The 19868-nt window shown below is 63.9% G+C and overlaps 2 protein-coding genes across 4 annotated transcripts in view; both read right to left on the reverse strand.

The window, feature by feature from the left end:
* Window positions 1-464, reverse strand: part of ADCK5 (aarF domain containing kinase 5) — a 10443-nt gene extending 9979 nt beyond the window's left edge. For 2 of the 3 annotated variants that reach the window (XM_034763772.1, XM_034763773.1), the window contains exon 1: window positions 343-464. In XM_034763772.1, the coding sequence (XP_034619663.1) occupies window positions 343-360 (18 nt within the window). In that variant the 5' untranslated portion in view covers window positions 361-464. The remainder of the gene's footprint in view (window positions 1-342) is intronic. The other variant, XM_034763770.1, reaches the window with a different exon arrangement.
* A 10025-nt stretch (window positions 465-10489) lies between these two features.
* On the reverse strand, window positions 10490-14545 carry LOC117871698 (riboflavin transporter 2-like). The gene is made up of 3 exons (XM_034759475.1): window positions 13560-14545; window positions 10895-11018; window positions 10490-10702 (listed from the first exon to the last, which is right to left on the reverse strand). Exons 1-3 carry the CDS (start codon window positions 14543-14545, stop codon window positions 10490-10492), a joined length of 1323 nt encoding a protein of 440 aa, XP_034615366.1.
* Window positions 14546-19868: the final 5323 nt, after the last annotated feature.

Raw genomic sequence — 19868 nt, forward strand, 5'->3', positions numbered from 1 at the left:
AACACAGTAACCAGCCCGCGGGAAGCACCGGGCCGGGGGTACCGTAATGCACCCAACATCGAGCCCGCGGGAAGCACCGGGCCGGGGGTACCGTAATGCACCCAACATCGAGCCCGCGGGAAGCACCGGGGCGGTACCGTAATGCACGCAATAGCCAGCCCGCGGGGGCGATACCGTAAACCCAGCAGGCAGCCCGCGGGCGGAGGAGCTGCCAGTCCCAGTCCCAGTCCCAGTCCCAGTCCCGGCCCCGGCCGCCTCCCGCCCCGCAGCCAGGTGGACCCAGGCCCCGGGGTCCGGTCCCGGCAGCCCCCGCCCAGGCGTGGGGCCCGCAGTTCTCCTCACCGTCCGCCGCAGCTCCATGACCGCCGTTGTCAGCGTCCGACACCCCGCCGACACCCCGGCCCCTCACTCACCCGCACGTTGATTGGCCCGCCCGCTCCCAGGCTCCGCCCCCTCAATCAGGGCGAACGCCGATTGGCCCGCCTGGATCGCGGCGCCTCTCTCCTGCCCAGCTCTGACGGCGGATCCATGCCCCGCCCCCTTACTACATAGCGCTCGCTGATTGGCCCGCAGGCCCCCGTCGCAGTGGTGGGCAGAATGGGCGGCGCCCTGAGATGGCCCCGCCCCTGAAGCTCGACGGGGCGGGGCTGGTGGGGAGGGGTGGAGAGGGCGTGTCTGATCCCTCCGCCCCTCCCCCACCTTGTGGCCGGGAGTTCCGCAGGCCGGGTCCGGCTGCTGGAGAAGTGGGGCCCAGCTGCTGCTCAGGGGAGAGCAGAGCAGCCAGAGCCCTGCTAGGTGTGGACGGGGGGCCGGCGTGGGACACGCACCCCGGGGGGCCCGGGCGTGCAGGGAGCCGGCGTGGGACACAGCACCCCGGGGGGCCGGGGCGGGCGGGGGGCTGGCGTGGGACACGCACCCCGGGGGGCCCGGGCGTGCAGGCAGCCGGCGTGGGACACAGCACCCCGGGGGGCCGGGGCGGGCGGGGAGCCAGTGTGGGACACGCACAGCAGGGTGCCGGGGTGGGCGGGGAGCCAGTGTGGGACATGCACCCCAGGGGGCCGGGGCGGGCGGGGAGCCGGCATGGGACACGCACCCCGGGGGGGCTGGGGTGGACGGGGAGCCGGTGTGGGATACGCCCCACCGGGGGGGGCTGGGGCGTGCAGGGAACCGGTGTGGGATACACACCCCGGGGGGCTGGGGTGGACGGGGAGCCGGTGTGGGATACGCCCCACCGGGGGGGGCTGGGGCGTGCAGGGAACCGGTGTGGAATACACACCACGGGGGGGCTGGGGTGGACGGGGAGCCGGTGTGGGATACGCCCCACCGGGGGGGGCTGGGGCGTGCAGGGAACCGGTGTGGGATACACACCCCGGGGGGCTGGGGTGGACGGGGAGCCGGCTGGGAGTTCCGCAGGCCGGGCTCTGGCTGCTGGAGAGGCTGGGCCCAGCTGCGGCTAACGGGGGAGCAGCCAGAGCCACGCAGGCACTGACAAGTAGCGGCTCCCCGCACGCCCGAGCCCCCCGGAGTGCGTCTCCCACGCCAGCTCCCCACATGCCCCAGCCCCCCGGGGTGCATATCCCACGCCGGCTCCCCGCATGCCAGAGCCCCCTGGGGTGTATCCAACGCCGTCTCCCTGCACGTCCCACCCCCCCCGGAGTGTATCCCACGCCGGCTCCCCACATGCCGGAGCCCCCTGGGGTATATCCTACGCCGGCTCCCTGCACGTCCCAGCCCCCCGGGGTGCATATCCCATGCCGGCTCCCCGCACGCCAGAGCCCCCTGGGGCGTCTCCCACGCCAGCTCCCCACATGCCCCAGCCCCCCGGGGTGCATATCCCACGCCGGCTCCCCGCATGCCAAAGCACATGGACACAGCTGCTGGAACCCTTCCCTTCTGCTGGAGCCTGGGGCATGTCCCCACATGTGGTGCCTGCACTCTGCACAGCGCCAGGAGTGCGACTAACCAGCCCCTTTGATTGCTGGCCCCTGGCACAGTGCTGGGGCAGGCGTGACAGGTCGTGTCTGTCCTGGTGCTGATGTAGCTGCTCTCATTGTGATCTATGAACAACTCCCAGTCCCAAGCAGTCCCCTGTCCGCCCTCCGTCCTGGAGTGGAGGTGATGGCGCTGGAGGCGGTCGGAGGGACGGGAAAGCCGTGCGGGAGCTGGTGTCTGTGGCCCAGAGCTGAGCTCCACACGTGGCACTCAGCGCAGCGAGGCCCAGGGCAGCCTGGGTTCGGCTCCTGGTTAATAGCCAGCTCCTGCGCTCGGCCTGCCCGTCTGTCCCCGTGGGACCTGGCGGGTTTCTTGGGTTACTGGGCCAGGCCAGTGCAGGGGGCTTTGAGGATCCGGAGGAGAGAGCCCATGACCTGGAACTAGGCTCTGCTGCGTGTGGGGTTAGTGCTGAGGCTGGAGCAGCGGGCGATTGCTCTCCCGGTGACCCGTGCTGCTGAGCAGACAGGCGGCTGTGCTCGGCCGCAACTGGAGATCTGCCAGGGCGTGCGGCCTTGTTCCCACAAGAAATGAATTACAGCAATTCAGCCTGGAGGCCGGGAACGCAGCCATGAGTCACCAGGGCCGTACTTCCACGTTGGGGGCCTCTGTCCCGGGAAGCAGCGACTCCGACCAGGATGGTGGATAATCAGCTGAACGTGAGCGCCTGGTGTTCTGCTGTGTGCCAGAGGCTACTGGGATCCTGCAGCGTAGAAACAGGGGAATCCCGGGAGGAACAGATAGGTTTTACCTCTGCATTCAGCGCTGGGGCGAGCGCTGTTGGGACCCTGGGTCCAGTTCTGGTGGCCACAATTCCAGAAGGATGTTGGTAAATTGGGGAGGGTCAGAGAAGAGCCCCGAGAATGATTAAAGGGTTAGAAACCTGCCTTAGAGCGAGAGAATCAGGGAGCTCCAGCTGTTTAGCTGAACAAAGGGAGGGTTCCGGGTGTTTGATCCCAGTCTGTAAGTACCTGTCGGGGGAACAGAAATGTAAGAATGGACTTTTCAGTCTAGCTGAGGAAGGTCTGTGACGCAGTAGGGAGTGGGGTGGACTGACCTGGGAATGTCGTCTAGTTTTACTGGACTGTCTGCATGGGGGATGGGAGAGCAGGAGATGACTTTATTTGAGGGATACCTGAGCTAGGAGGGAGATGGGGCCAGGTGACACCTTTGCCTGGAAAACTGGACAAAGGCTACAAGAGGAGCCGGGGGGAGGGGAGTGAGTCGGCTGGAGGGTTTTTTTTCAGGTTTAGGCTGGCTGGGAAGAGGCAGGGAACCCCAAGTCTGGGGTCTAAGCTCCTTGCCCCCCAAAGGGACCTGGCTGAGGGGTTCTGGTTGTACTTACAAGCCCTGCTTGGGACTGTGTTTCTGTCGTCTAATAAACCTTCTGTGTTACTGGCTGGCTGAGAGTCCCGGTGAATCGCAGGAATTGGGGGTGCAGGGCCCTGGCTCCCCCACACTCTGTGACAAGGTCCAACACCATCCAGTGGCTGGAAGTCGAAGCGAGACACATTCAGCCTGGAAACAAGGAGTGACGTTTTAGCAGTGACAGTAATTCACCCCTGGACCAACTTGCCCAGGGTCCTGGTGGATTCTCCATCACTGGCCAGATCAAAATCCAGCCTGGCCGTGTTTCTGACAGCTCTGCTCTGGGAATGATCTAGGAGCAGGTCTCTGGCCTGGATAGTCACACTGGTCCCGTCTGGCCATGGGATCTGGGTCTTCTGGGGCCAAGTCCGTGTCCACATGACGTGTGGCGCTGGGATTGCAGCAGGGGCGGAGGAATCTGTTCACTCGTATTCCCACTGAACCAGCCCTGCGGGCTGCTAACCAAGCCGAGGAGGGAAGCCGCTTGCCTGGGCACCCACAGCCTGGACTAGGCTGCACTTGGCTGGAATCCCAGGGGCCAGGGCTGGTCTAAGACGTTCAGGCCGGGGGCTTGGACTGGAAGCTGAGGACAGCGGCCTCGCAGCAAACCCCCCCCCCACCTCGCCCCAGGGAATGATTCTGTTACAATGAGTCTGTGTGGTGGGAGCTGGCCCATTTCAAAGGCCAAAGCAGAGCCCTGCAGAAAGAGCCCCACGGCCACAAGGAGCCCCACAGCCAGCCCTACACGTCCTGGATGATTTCGCTGTCTCCAGCGAGCAGCAGGCGGCACCCACTGCTGGACAGGCTGGAGGCCTGGCCTGGGTCCCTGACTGATCATCTTGTGTGCCTGCTCACCAAGGCCACAGCTCCAAAAATGGGTACTGATTTGGGTGCTTGACCCCCACCCCTGAGCGGTGCTGGGACCCCATGGGCCTGACCTCCCCCAGCAGTGATGAGACCCCGTGGGCCTGACCCCCCCCCCCGCGCCCCCCCCCCCCGGGCCTGACCCCCCCCCCCCTGAGACGAGCCCCCCCTGGGCCTGACCCCCTGTCACGGAGTCCCCGGGCGACGCTCTGGANTCCTGGGAGCATTCAGCATATGCCCCTCCGTGCACTTCCCACAGCGAATCCCCCCAGGCGGGGTCCTGGGGAAGCCAGAGGGTCCTGCACCCCCACTTCGCAGTCAGACGTGACTCTCAGCCAGCCAGTAACACAGAGGTTTATTAGATGACAGGAACACAGTCTAAAACAGAGCTTGTAGGTACAGCGGCGAACGGGACCCCTTGGCCGGGTCCATTATGGGGTTCAGAGAGCCAGACACCCACGTCTGCCCTCACTCCTAGTCCCCAGGTAGCTCCAACTCTCAAACCCCCTCCAGCCCCTCCTTCTCCCGGCTTTGTCTCTTTCCTGGGCCAGGAGGTCACCTGATCTCTTTGTTCACCTTTAGCTATTTCCTTGCAGGGGCGAAAGGGGCCCTGGCCATTTGTTGCCAGGGAGACAGAGTATCAGGGATTTATGCGCACTGGCCTTTCCCCACCACCTAGAGACTTAAGAAATGCATAGGGGAAACTGAGGCACCCACACAGTATTCAGAGGAAACATTAAGAACAGTCCCACTTCGTCACACCCACCCCCAGCAGTGCCACGACCCCGTGGGCCTGACCCCCCCCCAGCAGTGCCACGACCCCGTGGGCCTGACCCCCTCCAGCAGTGACGAGACCCCCCTGGGCCTGACCCTCCAGCGGTGCCAAGCGCCCGCAGTGCCCAGTACAAATCACAGGCACACAGCACCTTTGACACTGAGCCCCACGGCCCGTGTCGGGCGCCCGCGTGTCCGTGGGAGCGTAGCTATCGCCCCCCCACAATGCTGCCTGGCCGCTCCCCACCATGAAAGGTTCATCCTGGGCCGGCCCGTCACCTCCCCCTCCCGCCCCAGGCCCTGGAGCCCTGCCCTGGGCACAGGACGGGCTGATGCCCCCCACAGATACCACTGCGCTGCCCCCCGCCCCCCTTTGCTCCCACAGGAAACTGCGCGGGAACCAGGCAGGTCTGTGGGGCTAGGAAGGGGAGAGGAGCCACGGGGACTCCACGGAGCCCGGGGTCTGCTGGACGGACCCGGACTCCTGGGTCCCGTCCCGAGCTCTCCAGCGGGTCGACTCCCTGCCAGGGCTCAGGCTCGTGGTCCCCTTGGCGATGCTGCCATCTAGTGGAGGAATTGGGGGTAGCGTCCCTAAGCCTCCCCTACATGGGCATAAGCTTTCGTGAGTAAAAACCTCACTTCTTCGGATGCATCCGAAGAAGTGAGGTTTTTACTCACGAAAGCTTATGCCCAAATAAATCTGTTAGTCTTTAAGGTGCCACCAGACTCTTTGTTGTTTTTGTAGATACAGACTAACACGGCTACCCCCTGATACTTCCCCTACATGGGCTCTCGGGGTGGGTGGGTTTCATCCAGCCCTGTCCCAGAGCGCCTGGCACCGCACTGGCCGGGCGGTGGGTGCCCGGGAGCCCGGCCCCGTCCCAGAGCGCCTGGCACCGCACTGGCCGGGCAGTGGGCGCCCGGGAGCCCGGCCCCGTCCCAGAGCGCCTGGCACTGCACTGGCCGGGCAGTGGGCGCCCGGGAGCCCGGCCCCGTCCCAGAGCGCCTGGCACCGCACTGGCTGGGCAGTGGGTGCCCGGGAGCCCAGCCCTGTCCTGCACCATCCCCCCATGCCAGCGACCTCTGCCCCGTGGTGTCATTTCACCCCAGCAAAGGAGCTTTCCGTATGCCCCAGTCAGTCACCTGAGCACTGGCCAATGCCTCAGGTTTTGGGGAGTCTCTGGGGGCTCTGTGCCCACTGGGGGGTGTCTCTGCCCCACAGAAGGCAGGGATGGGTCTGACCTGTGGGACCTAGGACGGGAATGTTGTGGGCCTGTTGTGGTGACAGGTTCCATGTCCCATTGGCCCTGCTCCGAGCCATTCCTGCCTTGGGGGTGAAGGTCTCATGCCAAGGACACCCCCCCCCCCACCGGCACTGCAGGGCCAGCCTGGGCTGGAGGTGGGTCCGGCTGATGGGCGATGGTCCTGAGCCAGCCAACCTGCAATCTAGTCACTCTCCCCCCTTGCCTGGCTGCCCCTCGCCCCTGCACAGGAGGGGGCGTGCTTGTGGCTGGAGATGATTGACGGGGCTGCTTTGTGTTTCTCTAGGGTCTCCCACTCTGAGCGGCTGAACCCCTCTCCGCTCCTGCACCGCCTGGCGGGCCCCCACAGGCTCCCCCTCCCTCATATGTCATCCCACGTCCCCCATCTCTGGCTGAAGACACTGACCGCGCCCTGAGGACGTGGGCAGGTCCCTGTTACCCGCATACCCTAGGGCACCCCACCTTTACCCTTCCGTGGGCTCAAGGCGTAACCTGGTTCATTTAGGCCCCACCCCCCTGTTACCCAGTTCCTAGGGCTCAGGGCGTAATCTTCTGTGGGTTTTGTGGGGCTTTTCCCCAGTGATAGCGCCTCACACAGCAATAGCCTTCACCTCTAGTTATTCACAGTTACCAAACCCGATGAGCACACAGTGCTCACCGCTTGCCAGGAGACATCCCTGCTGGCCAGGCAGGCTCAGGTCACCCGGGCCTCTGCCTGGTGGCATTGGCTGGGTGCTGAGGGCTGGCAGCTCTGATCCTGGGCTGGGTCCCAAAGAACTTCCTTTTGGCCCCCGGTTTATACAGTGAAACCAGAGTCCTGCTTAGCTGTGCCCTCACCAGTCATTTAAAAACACAACACAATATTTCTCACCAGTCCTACCCCCTTCAGACCCCACCACCTCAGCTGATTTGCACCTTGCAAGATTCGCCAGGCAACAGGCAGAACCAGCCAGCCCCTACAGCTAAACACTGGAGAAGTGGGGCCCGACGAGGCAAAACAATAGAAGTGGAGGTTTCGCAATCACAACTGGTGAGCCGTGGTTCCTTGCCTGTAACCATCTGCAGAGCTCACAGCCCCCAGACATGCGTGGGTGAGATCGGGAGGCGAGGCGGATTCTTGGGCTCTGGGTGCCACCTGCTCCCTGGGCGTCACGCAGTGGCGTAGCTGGGGGGGAGCAGGGGGAGCGCCCGCTCCCCCTGAGCACATTCCCCCAAGTGGCACCTTTTTAACTCACTCACAAAAAAAGGTGCCACCTGCTGCGGCACTTTTACTGACGGGGCGGCGCTCCGGGTCTTCGGCGGTGGGCCCTTCACTAGCTCCGGGTGTCTTCGGTGGCACCGAAGGACCCGCTGCCAAAGCCCCGCGGAGCAAGTGAAGGTCCCGCCGCCGCGGTGCCGCCGAAGACCCGGGTGAGTACAAGCACCACAGCGGGTGGTGCCTTTTTTTCTGATCGCTCCCGTTGTTCTCGCCACTTGGCTACGCCACGCCCTGCAGGACCCCCTCACCTGCTGCCAGGCCACGCCTGGGCCACTCACGTCTGCCCCTTAGATCCCTGTAGGGGAAGGGGAGCCGGGTCTCTTCAGGCAGAGTCGCCCCCAAAGCCTTCGCATTGGCTGCCCTCGCTTCCCGTGACACACTGTACCTCCGAATGTCAGCCTGTGACCCCACATTCATCACGCCCATGGGGCTGTGCTAGGCCATACAAAGCATGCCGTGAAAAGTCCTGAGCTGCTGAAACCCGCAGGTCTGCTCCCAATGGCTATGTCTGAAGTGATGAGATCGTGCTGGAGGATGTTACTAGAATATGCTGTACGTTTCCTAGTGGCCCAGGTGGGTGTTGGCCAATGACCGCCTGCTAATCAACTGTGTGACTCAACTAAGCAAGCACCACACAATGGGAACTGATCAGTCACTGTGACTCGGGGCTCACCAGGACATGCCTGGGCTAGCGTCTGCCAGGCACGTGGGCCAAGCTGCAGCATGAGGGGCCTTTCTCCTCCCCCACCTACACTGGAAACAGCCGGGATGGCGAGAAGATGAAGCTCATTGGAGGACACTGGTTCAGACGTCAGGAGGGAAGTCTGTGTATTAAGGACTATAACCGCAGTGGGGTGAGGACATTGCTTGATTCAAATCCTCTTTAGTTTATAGAATTTACACTGGGCCCTTATTTTCTTTTCTTTGGTAACCATCTCTGTCCTGTTCTGCCTTCCACTAAAAATGGATCGTTCTGGAATTAATAAACGTGTTTTACATTTTAACTAAAACTGTGTATTTTGCTTGAAGTGCCGGGCAAACTTCTGCTTAGTATGCAGAAGCTGGTGCATGTCCTCTCCACATTGAGGGAGGGATGGCCTGGGTTATAAACCGCCGCTGGTCAGGGCAGGATGGTGCAGCTCTGGGGTCTCTCTGCTGTGAGCCCAGGAGTGGCTGGGAGAAGCAGTCATGTAACTCAGCTGGGTGTGTCCCCGCCTGTGGATGGCTGGGTGAGTGCAGGACCTGGAGGGGTTTGCAGCTTGCCACAGCCTCGCTCAGTGAGAGGGTGCCCCGGCTGGTAAGCCACAGTGCCAGGTTGCAGCACCCCAGGGAACCCCCTTTGAATCACCCCCCCCCTTGGGGAGCTTGTTTGGGAACCTGTGGCTGGCCTGCAGGCAAGACACAGAATGGGAGCCAAACCTCCACCCAGGGATTAATGCCACACCTGGGGGCTGTTGGGGTCCCCCACCCCACCCCTTCCTAGAACCTGCACTAGGAGCAGCCTGGTGCTAGCTTGGTGCTAGCCCCCACAGGGGGGCAGGCTGCCTACCAGGGAATGTTTCGGGCACACGTAGGCAGCAGGATTAGAACTGGGGCCCTTCGGGTTCACGGCACAGAGTTGTGCTGTTTGAGCTAGAGGAGTCACTCTGGTCACGTACTGCGGCGGCAGCAGTAGGCTCTTATCCTCTGTGGCCCAGCTGCTAGAGGGGACAAACACCATGACGCGTGGGTTTCATACACATCACTCCTGGTGACCTCTAGTCTAAGCAGGGAGGCCATGCCACACTGTCCCCCCACTGGCCATTCAGGACAGGCTGAGCAAGGACAGCTGGCCGGGGAGCAGCGTCCAGCCCACCCTGGCTCGGATGTTTCACACCCCCTGGGGGTGGGGGGAGAGTTGTTCCCTGGAGCAGCTTTTACCAGGCGGCTCAGCAGGTGAACAAGCGCGTGTTGCAGATTGTGGGGGAGTTAGGGCCCTGCACCCCTCTTCCCGAGATTCACTGCGACTCTCAACCAGCCAGTAAAGCAGAAGGTTTATTTAAGGACAGGAACACAGTCTCAAGCAGAGCGTGTAGGTACGACCAGACCCCCCCCATTAGGTCCCTCTGGGAGGTTCAGGGAGCTTAGACCCCAGCTTGGGGTTCCCTGCGTTGCACCACCCAGCCCCAACCGAAACTAAACTCCCAGCCCCTCCCGCTGCTCCTCTCCTTTGTTCAGTCTCCCGGGCAGAAGGTGTTAATTCTCCCCACCCCCGTTCCTGGCTCAGGTTACAGCTCAGGTAGCTTCCTTCAAGGGAAGTCCCACATCCCCACTGCAACCCCCCTGCAACATTCCCAGGTCAAATCTGCCCTGCTCCCTGCTCCGTCACAGCGCGGCCCAGGTGATGGGGATCTCTGACGGCACTGGGCTGCTCCTGTCATCCTGCACAGCAGCGGGTGGCAGGACGCCTGGGTTCTAGTCCCATCTCAGCCACTGACTTGCTGGGTGACCTTGGGTAAGTCCCGTCCCCTCCCAGTGCCTCAGTTTCCCCATGTGTAAAAGGGGCATAATGCTGATCTACCAGGGGGTTACTGGAGAGGCTCTTGCTCGGTGCTTAGAATTGTCCCCAGGGGCCAGGATGCCGGGGTGGTGGGCACAGTGTAATAACCTGAGGGGAACAAACACATCTGTGGCCTTCTAGGCCATGCGAGTTAGCTCTGCACTGCACACTGCCCACTCCCTGCATCCCAGTGACAGCAAGTACAAAGGTCAAAACCTCCAGCTCCTCGGCCCAGGCGCACCGACTCGAGCCAATGGAGAATCACCGGTAGCTGACAGCAGTACAGGGCTGATGATGCTGGCTGGCGCAGTTCTGATTTCATCCAGCAGAGGGCGGCGGTGCTGGGCCAGTAGGACTAGTGGTCCAAGGGCTGAGCTGGGAGCCCGGGGAAGCCCAGAGTCCCCCGGGCTGGAGGCCGCGGCGGGTCTGCGCGGCTCAGCTGGGGCAGTGGGTGGTGCAGGCGTCTCCGGAGCGGAAGAGGCTGTAGACGCTGACCAGCGGGAACATGGTGAGGGCCCCCAGCATGGAGCCCAGCTGCACCACGGCCCCGCACCACACCAGGGCGCTGTGCCCCTCGTCCCGCAGGATCATACCGATCATCAGCTTCACGTAGGACAGCGAGCCCACGAAGAGAACCCAGCACAGCACCTGGGCAGGGGAGAGCGCGGCACGTCAGGCAGCCCCAGCCTGGCCTCCCCCCGCGGCCCTACACAGGGCACCAAGCAGGGACCTCACCCAGGGCCTGGGGGGGAGGCAGTGGGACGCCAGGGACCCGGGCGGAGTCGGGAATCCCTTGGCCGAAGGGCAGAGGGCCGGGGCCCGGGGCTTGCGCTGACTTACGATGAGCGTCACCCCGGCGTAGCTGTGTAGCAGGGGCGGGCACGGGCTGAGCACCGCCATGGCCATGATGTAGCAGCCGAACCCGGAGCCCGCCGCGGCCAGGAGCCCGAGCGTCAGCAAACACCTGGGGGCAAAGCACCGGCTGGTGACGGGAGACGCGGCATTTAGCCCCAGTGACTCGAGCTCCTACCCCCCCCCCGTGATACCCGTCTGCCCCAGCTCCCCCAGGCCCTGATCCCCAGCTCCCCCAGACCCCCAGGCCCTGACCCCCAGCTCCCCCAGCCTGCCCCAGACCCCCACGCCCTCACCCCCCATGATATCCACCTGCCCCAGCTCCCCCAGCCTGCCCCAGACCTCCAGGCCCTGACCCCCAGCTCCTCCAGCTTGCCCCAGACCCCCAGGCCCTGACCCCCAGCTCCTCCAGCCTGCCCCCACGCCCTGAGCCCCAGCTCCCCCAGCTTGCCCCAGACCCCCACACCCTGACCCCCCATGATACCCACCTGCCCCAGCTCCCCCAGGCCCTGACCCCCAGCTCCCCCAACCTGCCCCAGACCCCCAGGCCCTGACCCCCCAGCTCCTCCAGCCTGCCCCAGACCCCCAGGCCCTGACCCCCAGCTCCCTCAGCCTGCCCCAGACCCCCAGTGACCCCAGCCCCTAACCCCAGACCTCCAGGCCGTGCCTCCCACATGATACCTGCCTGCCCCAACTCCCCCAGCCTCCACCAACCCCCACGCCCTGACCCCAGTCCCTACCCCCAGCCCCTGCCCCCCGTGATACCTGCCAGCTCCAGCTCCCCCAGCCTGCCCCAGCCCCCCAGGCCCTGACCCCCAGTGACCCCAGCCCCTACCCCCCCGTGATACCCGCCTGCCCCAGCCCCCTAGGCCCTGACCCCCAGTGACCCCAGCCCCTACACCCCCGTGATACCCGCCTGCCCCAGCCCCCCATGCCCTGTGTGACGTTATTGACATAAACTGGGACCATATAGATCATTGTTGCAACCAAGGTCCTGTAGTGGCACCCAAATCTTGTATAAAGGGGGTCAAATGGGGTGTCTAGGACAAGGTTATGGTTTACTGGTTATGATTATGCTGTCTATATGTGTGTATCAGTTTTGTAGTTGAAGTTATGAATATTGGCTCTATACTGTCTGTATGGCAAACTTATGCTATGCTTCTGGGTGACATCCCAGACAAGCTGAGATTAGCTCTGCCTAGCCTGCTTGATGGCCCATTAAGGACCATCAGCTATACAATGGACCCATTGAGAGAAGGCAGATACGCCTTGTACCTCAGCAAAGTATGCAGGGACTGGCCCATGTGACTCCAGACTCCATGTTGCTGTAATTTTCCACAGTAAGAACAAAGAGGTGATCTTACACCTGGAAAAGACTATATAAGGCTGATGCCTGATCTCCATCTTGTCTTCAATCCTGCTTCTTACCTCTGGAGGAACTTTGCTACAAGCTGAAGCTTTGAACAAAGGACTGAGGACCCATCCCAGCGGGGGATGTATTCCAGAGACTTGATTTGAACCTGCAGTTTATTCCATCGCTGCTGCAAGCCTGAACCAAGAACTTTGCCATTACTGTATGGAATTGATTCCATTTAACCAATTCTAACTCTCATCTCTATCTTTTTCCTTTTATGAATAAACCTTTAGATTTTAGATTCTAAAGGATCGGCAACAGCGTGATTTGTGGGTAAGATCTGATTTGTATATTGACCTGGGTCTGGGGCTTGGTCCTTTGGGATCAGGAGAACCTTTTTCTTTTCCTGGGGTATTGGTTTTCATAACCATTTGTCCCCATAACGAGTGGTACTGGTGGTAATACTGGGAAACTGGAGTATCTAAGGAGATTGCTTGTGAGACTGGCAGTTAGCCAGTGGGGTGAGACTGAAGTCCTCTTAGTCTGGCTGGTGGTTTGCCTTAGAGGTGGAAAAAACCCCAGCCTTGGGCTGTAACTGCCCTATTTGAGCAATTTGTCCTGAGTTGGCACTCTCAGTTGGGTTCCGCCAGAACCGCATTGTCACACCCTGACCCCCAGCTCCCTCAGTCTGCCCCAGCCTCCCAGGCCCTGATCCCCAGTGATCCCAGCCCCTACCTCCAGCCCCCTGCATGATACCCACCTGCCCCAGTTCCCCCAGCCTGCCCCCACTTCCACGCCCTGATCCCCACCTCCCCCAGCCTGCCCCAGCCCCCCAGGCCCTGACCCCCCCGTGACCCCAGCCCCTACCCCCAGACCCCCAGGTCCTGACCCCTGCATAATACTCACCTGCCCCAGCATGCCACCACCCCCACGCCCTGCCCCCCAGCTCCCCCAGCCCCCCAGGCCCTGTCCCCCCGTGATACCCGCCTGTCCCAGCTCCCCCAGCCTGCTCCCACCCCCACGCCCTGCCCCCCAGCTCCCCAGGCCATGCCCCCCCATGATACCCGCCTGCCCCAACCCCCAGCCCCAGTGGTGCCAGTCTTCCCCCAGCCCCCTCGGTGACCCTGGACCATGCTGGCACCCTCTGCAGCAGGGGCATTAAACTCAGCTCCTGCAGCTGCCCGGCCCGGTGCTCCTGGTGCCATTGGGGGGCAGCTCCGTTGGCGGAGGCCTGCCCAGGATGTGGGGCGGCCCCCAGCCGGGGGAGCAGCACGTCTGCGTGGCTGCCGGGGCGCCCACCTGTTGGGCAGGAACATGCCGATGAAGCAGGCCAGCGGGTTGGCCATGGCGGCCAGCGTGGCTGAGAGGTGGTAGGCCGAGTTGCCGTAGGGCAGGCAGGAGTAGGACTGCACCGCGGGCAGCACGGCGTTGGTCAGCGCGTTGACCCAGGCCAGCACCAGGAAGATGTAGGCCACCTGGGGCCAGGAGTACGTGCCGGTGCCGAAGTAGCCGCTGCGGCGGTGGCTCTCGGTGGGGCTGATCATGGGCCGCTCCTCCACCACGGCCTGCAGGCCCGAGCCGGCCTCCACCCGGGCCTGGGCCCGGAACCGCTCCTTGGCCCGCTCCTGCCGGGCGGCCGGGAGGTGGTTGAGCAGGACGAAGGCGGCGAGGCACAGGCCCATCATGCCGCCAAGGAAGAGGAAGAAGAGGCGAACGGAGAACCGGGCCGGCTGGTACTCCACTTGCAGCCCCGGGCCCGAGGCATTCCCCGCCAGGCTGCCATTCACGCACCGGGCCACCCCCACCCCCTGGGCCAGGGCCACCAGGCCGGGCACCAGGCCGCTCAGCCCCTCGCCCACGAAGTAGGTGGTCAGGTACCGGGCCCGGAACCGCAGCATGAAGGGCAGGAAGGTGACGGAGGAGGTGCAGTCCACCAAGGAGAGGAAGAAGAGGAGGACGAGGAGGGCAGTGCTGCGGGCAGTGCCCCCCACCACGCTGGTCTCCTGCCAGAAGAAGGCCAGCAGGACGCAGGCCAGCGCCCCGAGGCTGATGATGGTGTAGATGGTGCCGGGCTCGCTGAGCCGCCCAGGCCGGAAGTGGTGCATGAGGGTGACGAAGAGCGGCCCCACGTTGGCGAACTGGATCAGCACCGTGAGGTAGGACGGCAGGTACCAGCCCTCCGGGACCCGGGGCACAATGAGGGGCAGCTCCACCCACATGCCGTTGATGGCCACCCACGAGCCTGTGCCCAGGAGGCAGGCGAGGATGTGAACCACCAGCACCATGGCTTCTGCTGGCGCGCCGGGCCTGAGAGCCAAACAGAGAGGGGGGCATTAAACCAGAGCGGCGGGCCCAGCATGGGGGCAGGACGGACTTGTGACGAACTGGGACTGTTCTTGCTGGGGTGTGGGAATGCTGACAGGGGAGTGTGACTAGGATGGTCTGCATTGGGGGATGGGAGACGGCCCGAGGGAACATACCTGAGCTTGTAACATGAGAACCCAGGAGGGGGTTGGAGGTCAGGTGACTCCGGGGCCCGGGAAACCGAACAAAGGCTGTGGGAGGGGTCGCTGGAGGCAGAGGGCTGGAAGCAGGCTGGAAGGAGGCTGGAGAGATGGCTGGGAGGCAGAGATGGCTCTGACCCCCCAAAGGGGGGTGGGCTGGGATGCCCTGGGACCCCAAGCTGGACCTAACTGAGGGGGGCCCTGTTGTCTGTGCCTGCAAGACCTGTCTTGGACTGTATTCCTGTCATCCAAATAAACCTTCTGCTTTACTGGCTGGCTGAGAGTCATGGTGAATCGCAGGAAGCCGGGGGTGCAGGGCCCTGAGTTCCCCGATATTCCGTGACAGGACTCTCTCTGGAAAGCCAGCGCAGAAGCCTGGATGTGACCCCAAAGCTGGGTAACCCCCTGCCGCCCCCAAAGCCAAGGTAACCCCCACCATCACCTCCTCCCATCTGTGCGCCATGCCCTGCCCCCGTCCCAAGCCGGGGTAACCCCCACCATCACCTCCTCCCATCTGTGCGCCACGCCCTACCTCCCCCTGAAGCCGGGGTAACCCCCAGCACCACCTCCTCCTGCCTGCGTGCCATGCTCTACCTCCCCCCACTCTCCCAAAGCAGCAACAAGCAGCGAGCGTCCCAGTGGGAACAGCCTTGGGAAGCCCAATCCCAGGGATGCACACACACACCAACACACGGACACACACACACACACACACAGGGAAACATGCAAGTACACACACAGCCAGACACGTGTGCATGCACACACCCAGAGGCACACACACACATGCACACACACACACACTTGCTGGTACAGGACGCGGATGGGCCCTTTGCTGAGTAGCAGACCAGGCCTCAGGCCCCTCTGCCCGCCTGGCCGGGTTCTTAACTGCCCAGCCTGCTGCATCCTGGGGCAGGCCCGCGGCTGTCAGCAGCGGGACCCTGGGCACTAGGCTGTCCCCACCACGAGCCCTTTGCTCCTGCTGCGAAACATCCCGCAGCAGCAGCCCGGCCGGCAGGGACTGGGCCTGGGCCTCTCCTTTGGCACTTACGACACCTGCCCAGAGAGGCTGTGAGGTCTAGTGGGCACAGCACTGGATTCGGCAGCAGGACTCCTGGCGTCTAAGCCTGTCTCTGCTGGTGACTCCCTGTGTGACTCTGGGCATGGTCCTGTCTTGTTCTGTGCCTCAGTTTCCTCCTCTACAGCGTCACCAGTCAGTGAGGAACATGGAGCCTGGCTCAGGAGCCAGCCATGGTCAGCGAGCTGTCTGTGCTCCCGACGCCCCGGACGGCGCTGGAGCCGGGGGCGGGAGGGGGAACCCAACGCTCCAGTATGTGGCTGAAGCTCGGTTCTGACCAAGCCGCATTGTAAGAGCGATCCCTGGTGGTAGCATAGCCGGAGCCAGAGCCGCTCCCCCTGGTGGGGCTGGGCACGGAGCTGGGTCAGACCATGCCAGCTGCCCCTCTCCTGCAGCTCTCAGGGCCTAGCAGAGTTTCCTGGCCCAGCTGAGCTGTTGGCTCCCCCAGGGGCGTCCCGGCAGGACCCTCCCAGCGCAGGAGGAGGCTCTGCCCGCCTCGCCCCACTCGTCTCCATCTCCAGAGCTCGTCCCCCGCGCCCTCCCTGGGACCCAGCCAGCAGGCACAGCAGGGAGCCGCCCCCCAGGCCTGGCCCTTGCCCACAAGCCCCTCTGCCAGCTCAGGGCTCGGGGCCGCGGGCTGGGAGCTGTGGGCGAAGGACCCGGCCTGGCCCAGCACACAGGGGGCAGATGCTGCTGAGACTGCGCCGGCCAGACGGACTGGGTGAAGCTTGGACCCTGCCCTGGTGCCAGTCCCTTCAGGCCCGCTGCTCGGGGCCAGGCGCCAGGCACAGGAGGGAGCAGCAGGGGCTGGGGTGCGAGGGCCGGGGAGGGTGGAGGTGACGTGTCTCTGGAGAAGGATCTGGGAGGTGGGGGGGGGGGCAGCTGAGAGAGGCGAGAGGGAAGGATCCTGAGGGGAGGGGCAGATGGGGACGGAGGAGCTGCAGGAGGGCTGAGGGGAGGAGGCAGAGGGGTAGGGGGTCACGGGCCCCTCTGCAGCCCCGGCTCCGTCAGGGCACTAACCCCCCCGCAGGCCGCAGCAGGGGGCTGTGCTGGCCGCAGCTTCGGGGAAGGTTTGTACCTGAGAGGCTCTGGTGTGAGACCCGGAGCGAGGCCCCGGTGCGGCCAGGCCTGTTTGGCTGTCCATGGATCGCTGAGCCCAGGCACCGGCAAACGGCTCTGACACCCAACGAAGCCTTGCCGGGGACGCTGGGGGTTACAGGGCTGCAGAGCACCCGAGGCAGGGAGAGAGGCAGCTGATCTGCACAGGAATCCTGTGCCTCCCGTGGGGCGTCTGTGCCCCCCCCCGTTGACACCCAAGGCTGGGGGGGGGCAGCACAACACAGAGCAGGGCTGAGCAGCATCACCCAGGCTGCCCCCTGCCCTTTGCGCCCGCGGCGTCCCCAGCGGATCAGAAAGACTTGTGCAGCGTCGCCAGCTGGAGAGTTTCTTGGCAGTCTCACGCTGTTTTCCTTAAAGCGCCAGCTCCTGGAGTCATGGGGTTCGGGGAGACCCGCAGCCTCCACGGAGCACACGGGGCTCTGGAGAAAAGCTGGAGATGGCTCCCGAGTGCCTCTCTAGAGGCCCAGCCTGTGTCTGCACTACAGCCGTCTCTGGCCCAGCCCTGCCCAGCGGGGCGTGGTGGGGTGTGAGCCCCGACGGGCAGCGCCATGACGGGGACCCTCTAGTGCGAATGTGCGTATCCCAGCAACGCTGCCGCTGGCGTCATTCGGTGGAATAGCCAGCGGTAAAAGCGCAGCTTGGCCGGTACAGGACCCCAGCGCTGCTGGAGTCCCCGTAGGGCCAGCGCAGAGCTGGGACACTGGGCGGCCCCGAGCCTCGTCTCTGTGGTGCTTGGCTACCTGATCCTTGCTCCTGTGCCCAGGGTCTGCCCTGAACTCCACACAGGGGCAGGGGAAGGAATTTCCCCCGGTCAGGGGTTCGCCTTCCCCTGCAGCGTGCGGGTCACGTGCCAGGGTTAGCTGGGTGTAGCTCACTGGGACGTTCCCTGCCATTGGGGAGCCTCGGGGGACCGGTGCCCCGGGTCCCTGCTGTTCTCTGCCTGTGGCACACACCGGGCCAGGCTGCCGTGATCTCCCCACAGCTGGGTTTGCTGTGCGGGTGCTGACTGGCTGAGAGGCTGCTTGGGCAGAAATGGGCTTTGCAGGGGCCAGGTCCCGGCTGAGCCGTTCTCGGAGCCGTGCGGGGAGCTCCCGGCAGTGCTCGCTGGGCCAGGGCACCCAGCGCCCGGGAGGGGCCTCTCTAGCCTGGGACTGGAAGGGGCGCTGGGGCCAGCCCGGCCCTGCCCTGGGGACACGGAGCTGGGACCGCTGGTTTCCCAGCTGCCTGGCAGCGCCCCGGGGGGATCTCCAAGCGCTCGGAGCCAGGACACACTTCACTGCTCTGCGCTGTAATAAGTGACCACGGCCAGGTTAGGCTTTAACTCCAGCTCAGGGGCTCCCGGCAGCTCCCCAGGGGAGCGCGACGCTCAGCACCGGATGCCTGGGGCAAGGTCCGGCCTTTGGCCCGACCTGCTCACGGGGCTGACCGGAGCCAGCGGCCGGGACTGGCCGAGATTAACCCTCCTTTCCGGCCTGCTCCCGCGCTCTGGGAAGGGGCACGGAGGGATTCCAGTGACGCCCGGCACGGCCCTGGGGCTGCGAGTCTGTTACTGGGGGTTAGGAGCGGCCGAGTGATCTAGCCATCAATGAACCCTTATTGCAACGCTGGCCGAGGCCGCAGCTGCCCAGTCTCCGTGGGCTGCCCCAGGGCTCGGTCTGTCTCCAGCTCCTGTCTTACACCCCGGCTGGCGGCTTTGATCTGTGTTTCTGCAGCGCCTCGCACGAGGGGCTGGGCCAGGAGTGGGGGGTGTCTTGAGCCCTTCTCCCCATGGAGGGAGCCAGGGTGCGTGTGGAAGCCCTCCCCCAGGCAGCACATGATTGCCAGCTTCCGCCTGCCCCCCGCAATCCCTCCCACTGGATGTGACCCAAGGGGGGGGCAAGACCTCCCCTCCCCACTGTGCACCCCCCGTTCTCTGCCTGCTCAGTCTGATCCTGCACACGACGGACATAGCTGGGTCCCTCGGGGGGGGGGGGGGGGGCTGGGCCCCAGGATCTGACTGGCCCGAGGCCGAGTCCAGCCCCTGGGCCAGCTGGGGCAATGCATGGGGCCAGCAGTACAGTCCTGTCACTCAGCTGCCCCGGCCTGGGGGGTGGAGCTAAACCCCTGCAGAGCCAGAGCTCAGAGGGGCGGCTCATCTCTTCCTCCCCCGGGGCGGGCCGGGCTTCCTGGGGTCACTTAAGGCCCCAAGCAATGCGGGTCTCCCCTTCCCCGGGGGACGTGTCCGGCTATCAGCCCCAGTGTCCGTCCCCCAGGGGTGTGTGCGGCGGTATGAGCACGAGAGGGTCCCCGTGCGGGAGGGCTCTGCCCTGTGCACTCACACGGATCACCACACAGGGCTGGTGTCCTGCTGTGACCTGGGGCTCTGCCCATGGGACAAATGGCTGCAATGCCGGTCCTCCGACAGGCATCACCACACACACCCTAGGTCACCCGACAGGCGTCATCACACACCCATGCACGCACACACACCCCCCCATATCACCTGTCAGGCATCATCACACACACACCATGTCACTCAGCAGGCGTCATCACACACACACACACACACACACACACACCATGTCACTCAGCAGGCGTCATCACACACACACACACACCATGTCACTCAGCAGGCGTCATCACACTCACACACACAGATGCACATGCACACGCACACACTATGTCACCCGACAGGCATCATCACACACACACACACACACACACACACACACACACCCCATATCACCTGACAGGCATCATCATCATCATACACACACACACACACCATGTCACTCGACAGGCATTATCACACACACACACACACACACATACACACACACACACACCATGTCACTCAGCAAGCATCATCCCACTCACACACACAGATGCACATGCACACACACACACACCATGTCACCCGACAGGCATCAT

The sequence above is a fragment of the Trachemys scripta genome, chromosome 2 (genome assembly GCF_013100865.1).
Source record: "Trachemys scripta elegans isolate TJP31775 chromosome 2, CAS_Tse_1.0, whole genome shotgun sequence".
Taxonomy (NCBI): domain Eukaryota; kingdom Metazoa; phylum Chordata; order Testudines; family Emydidae; genus Trachemys; species Trachemys scripta.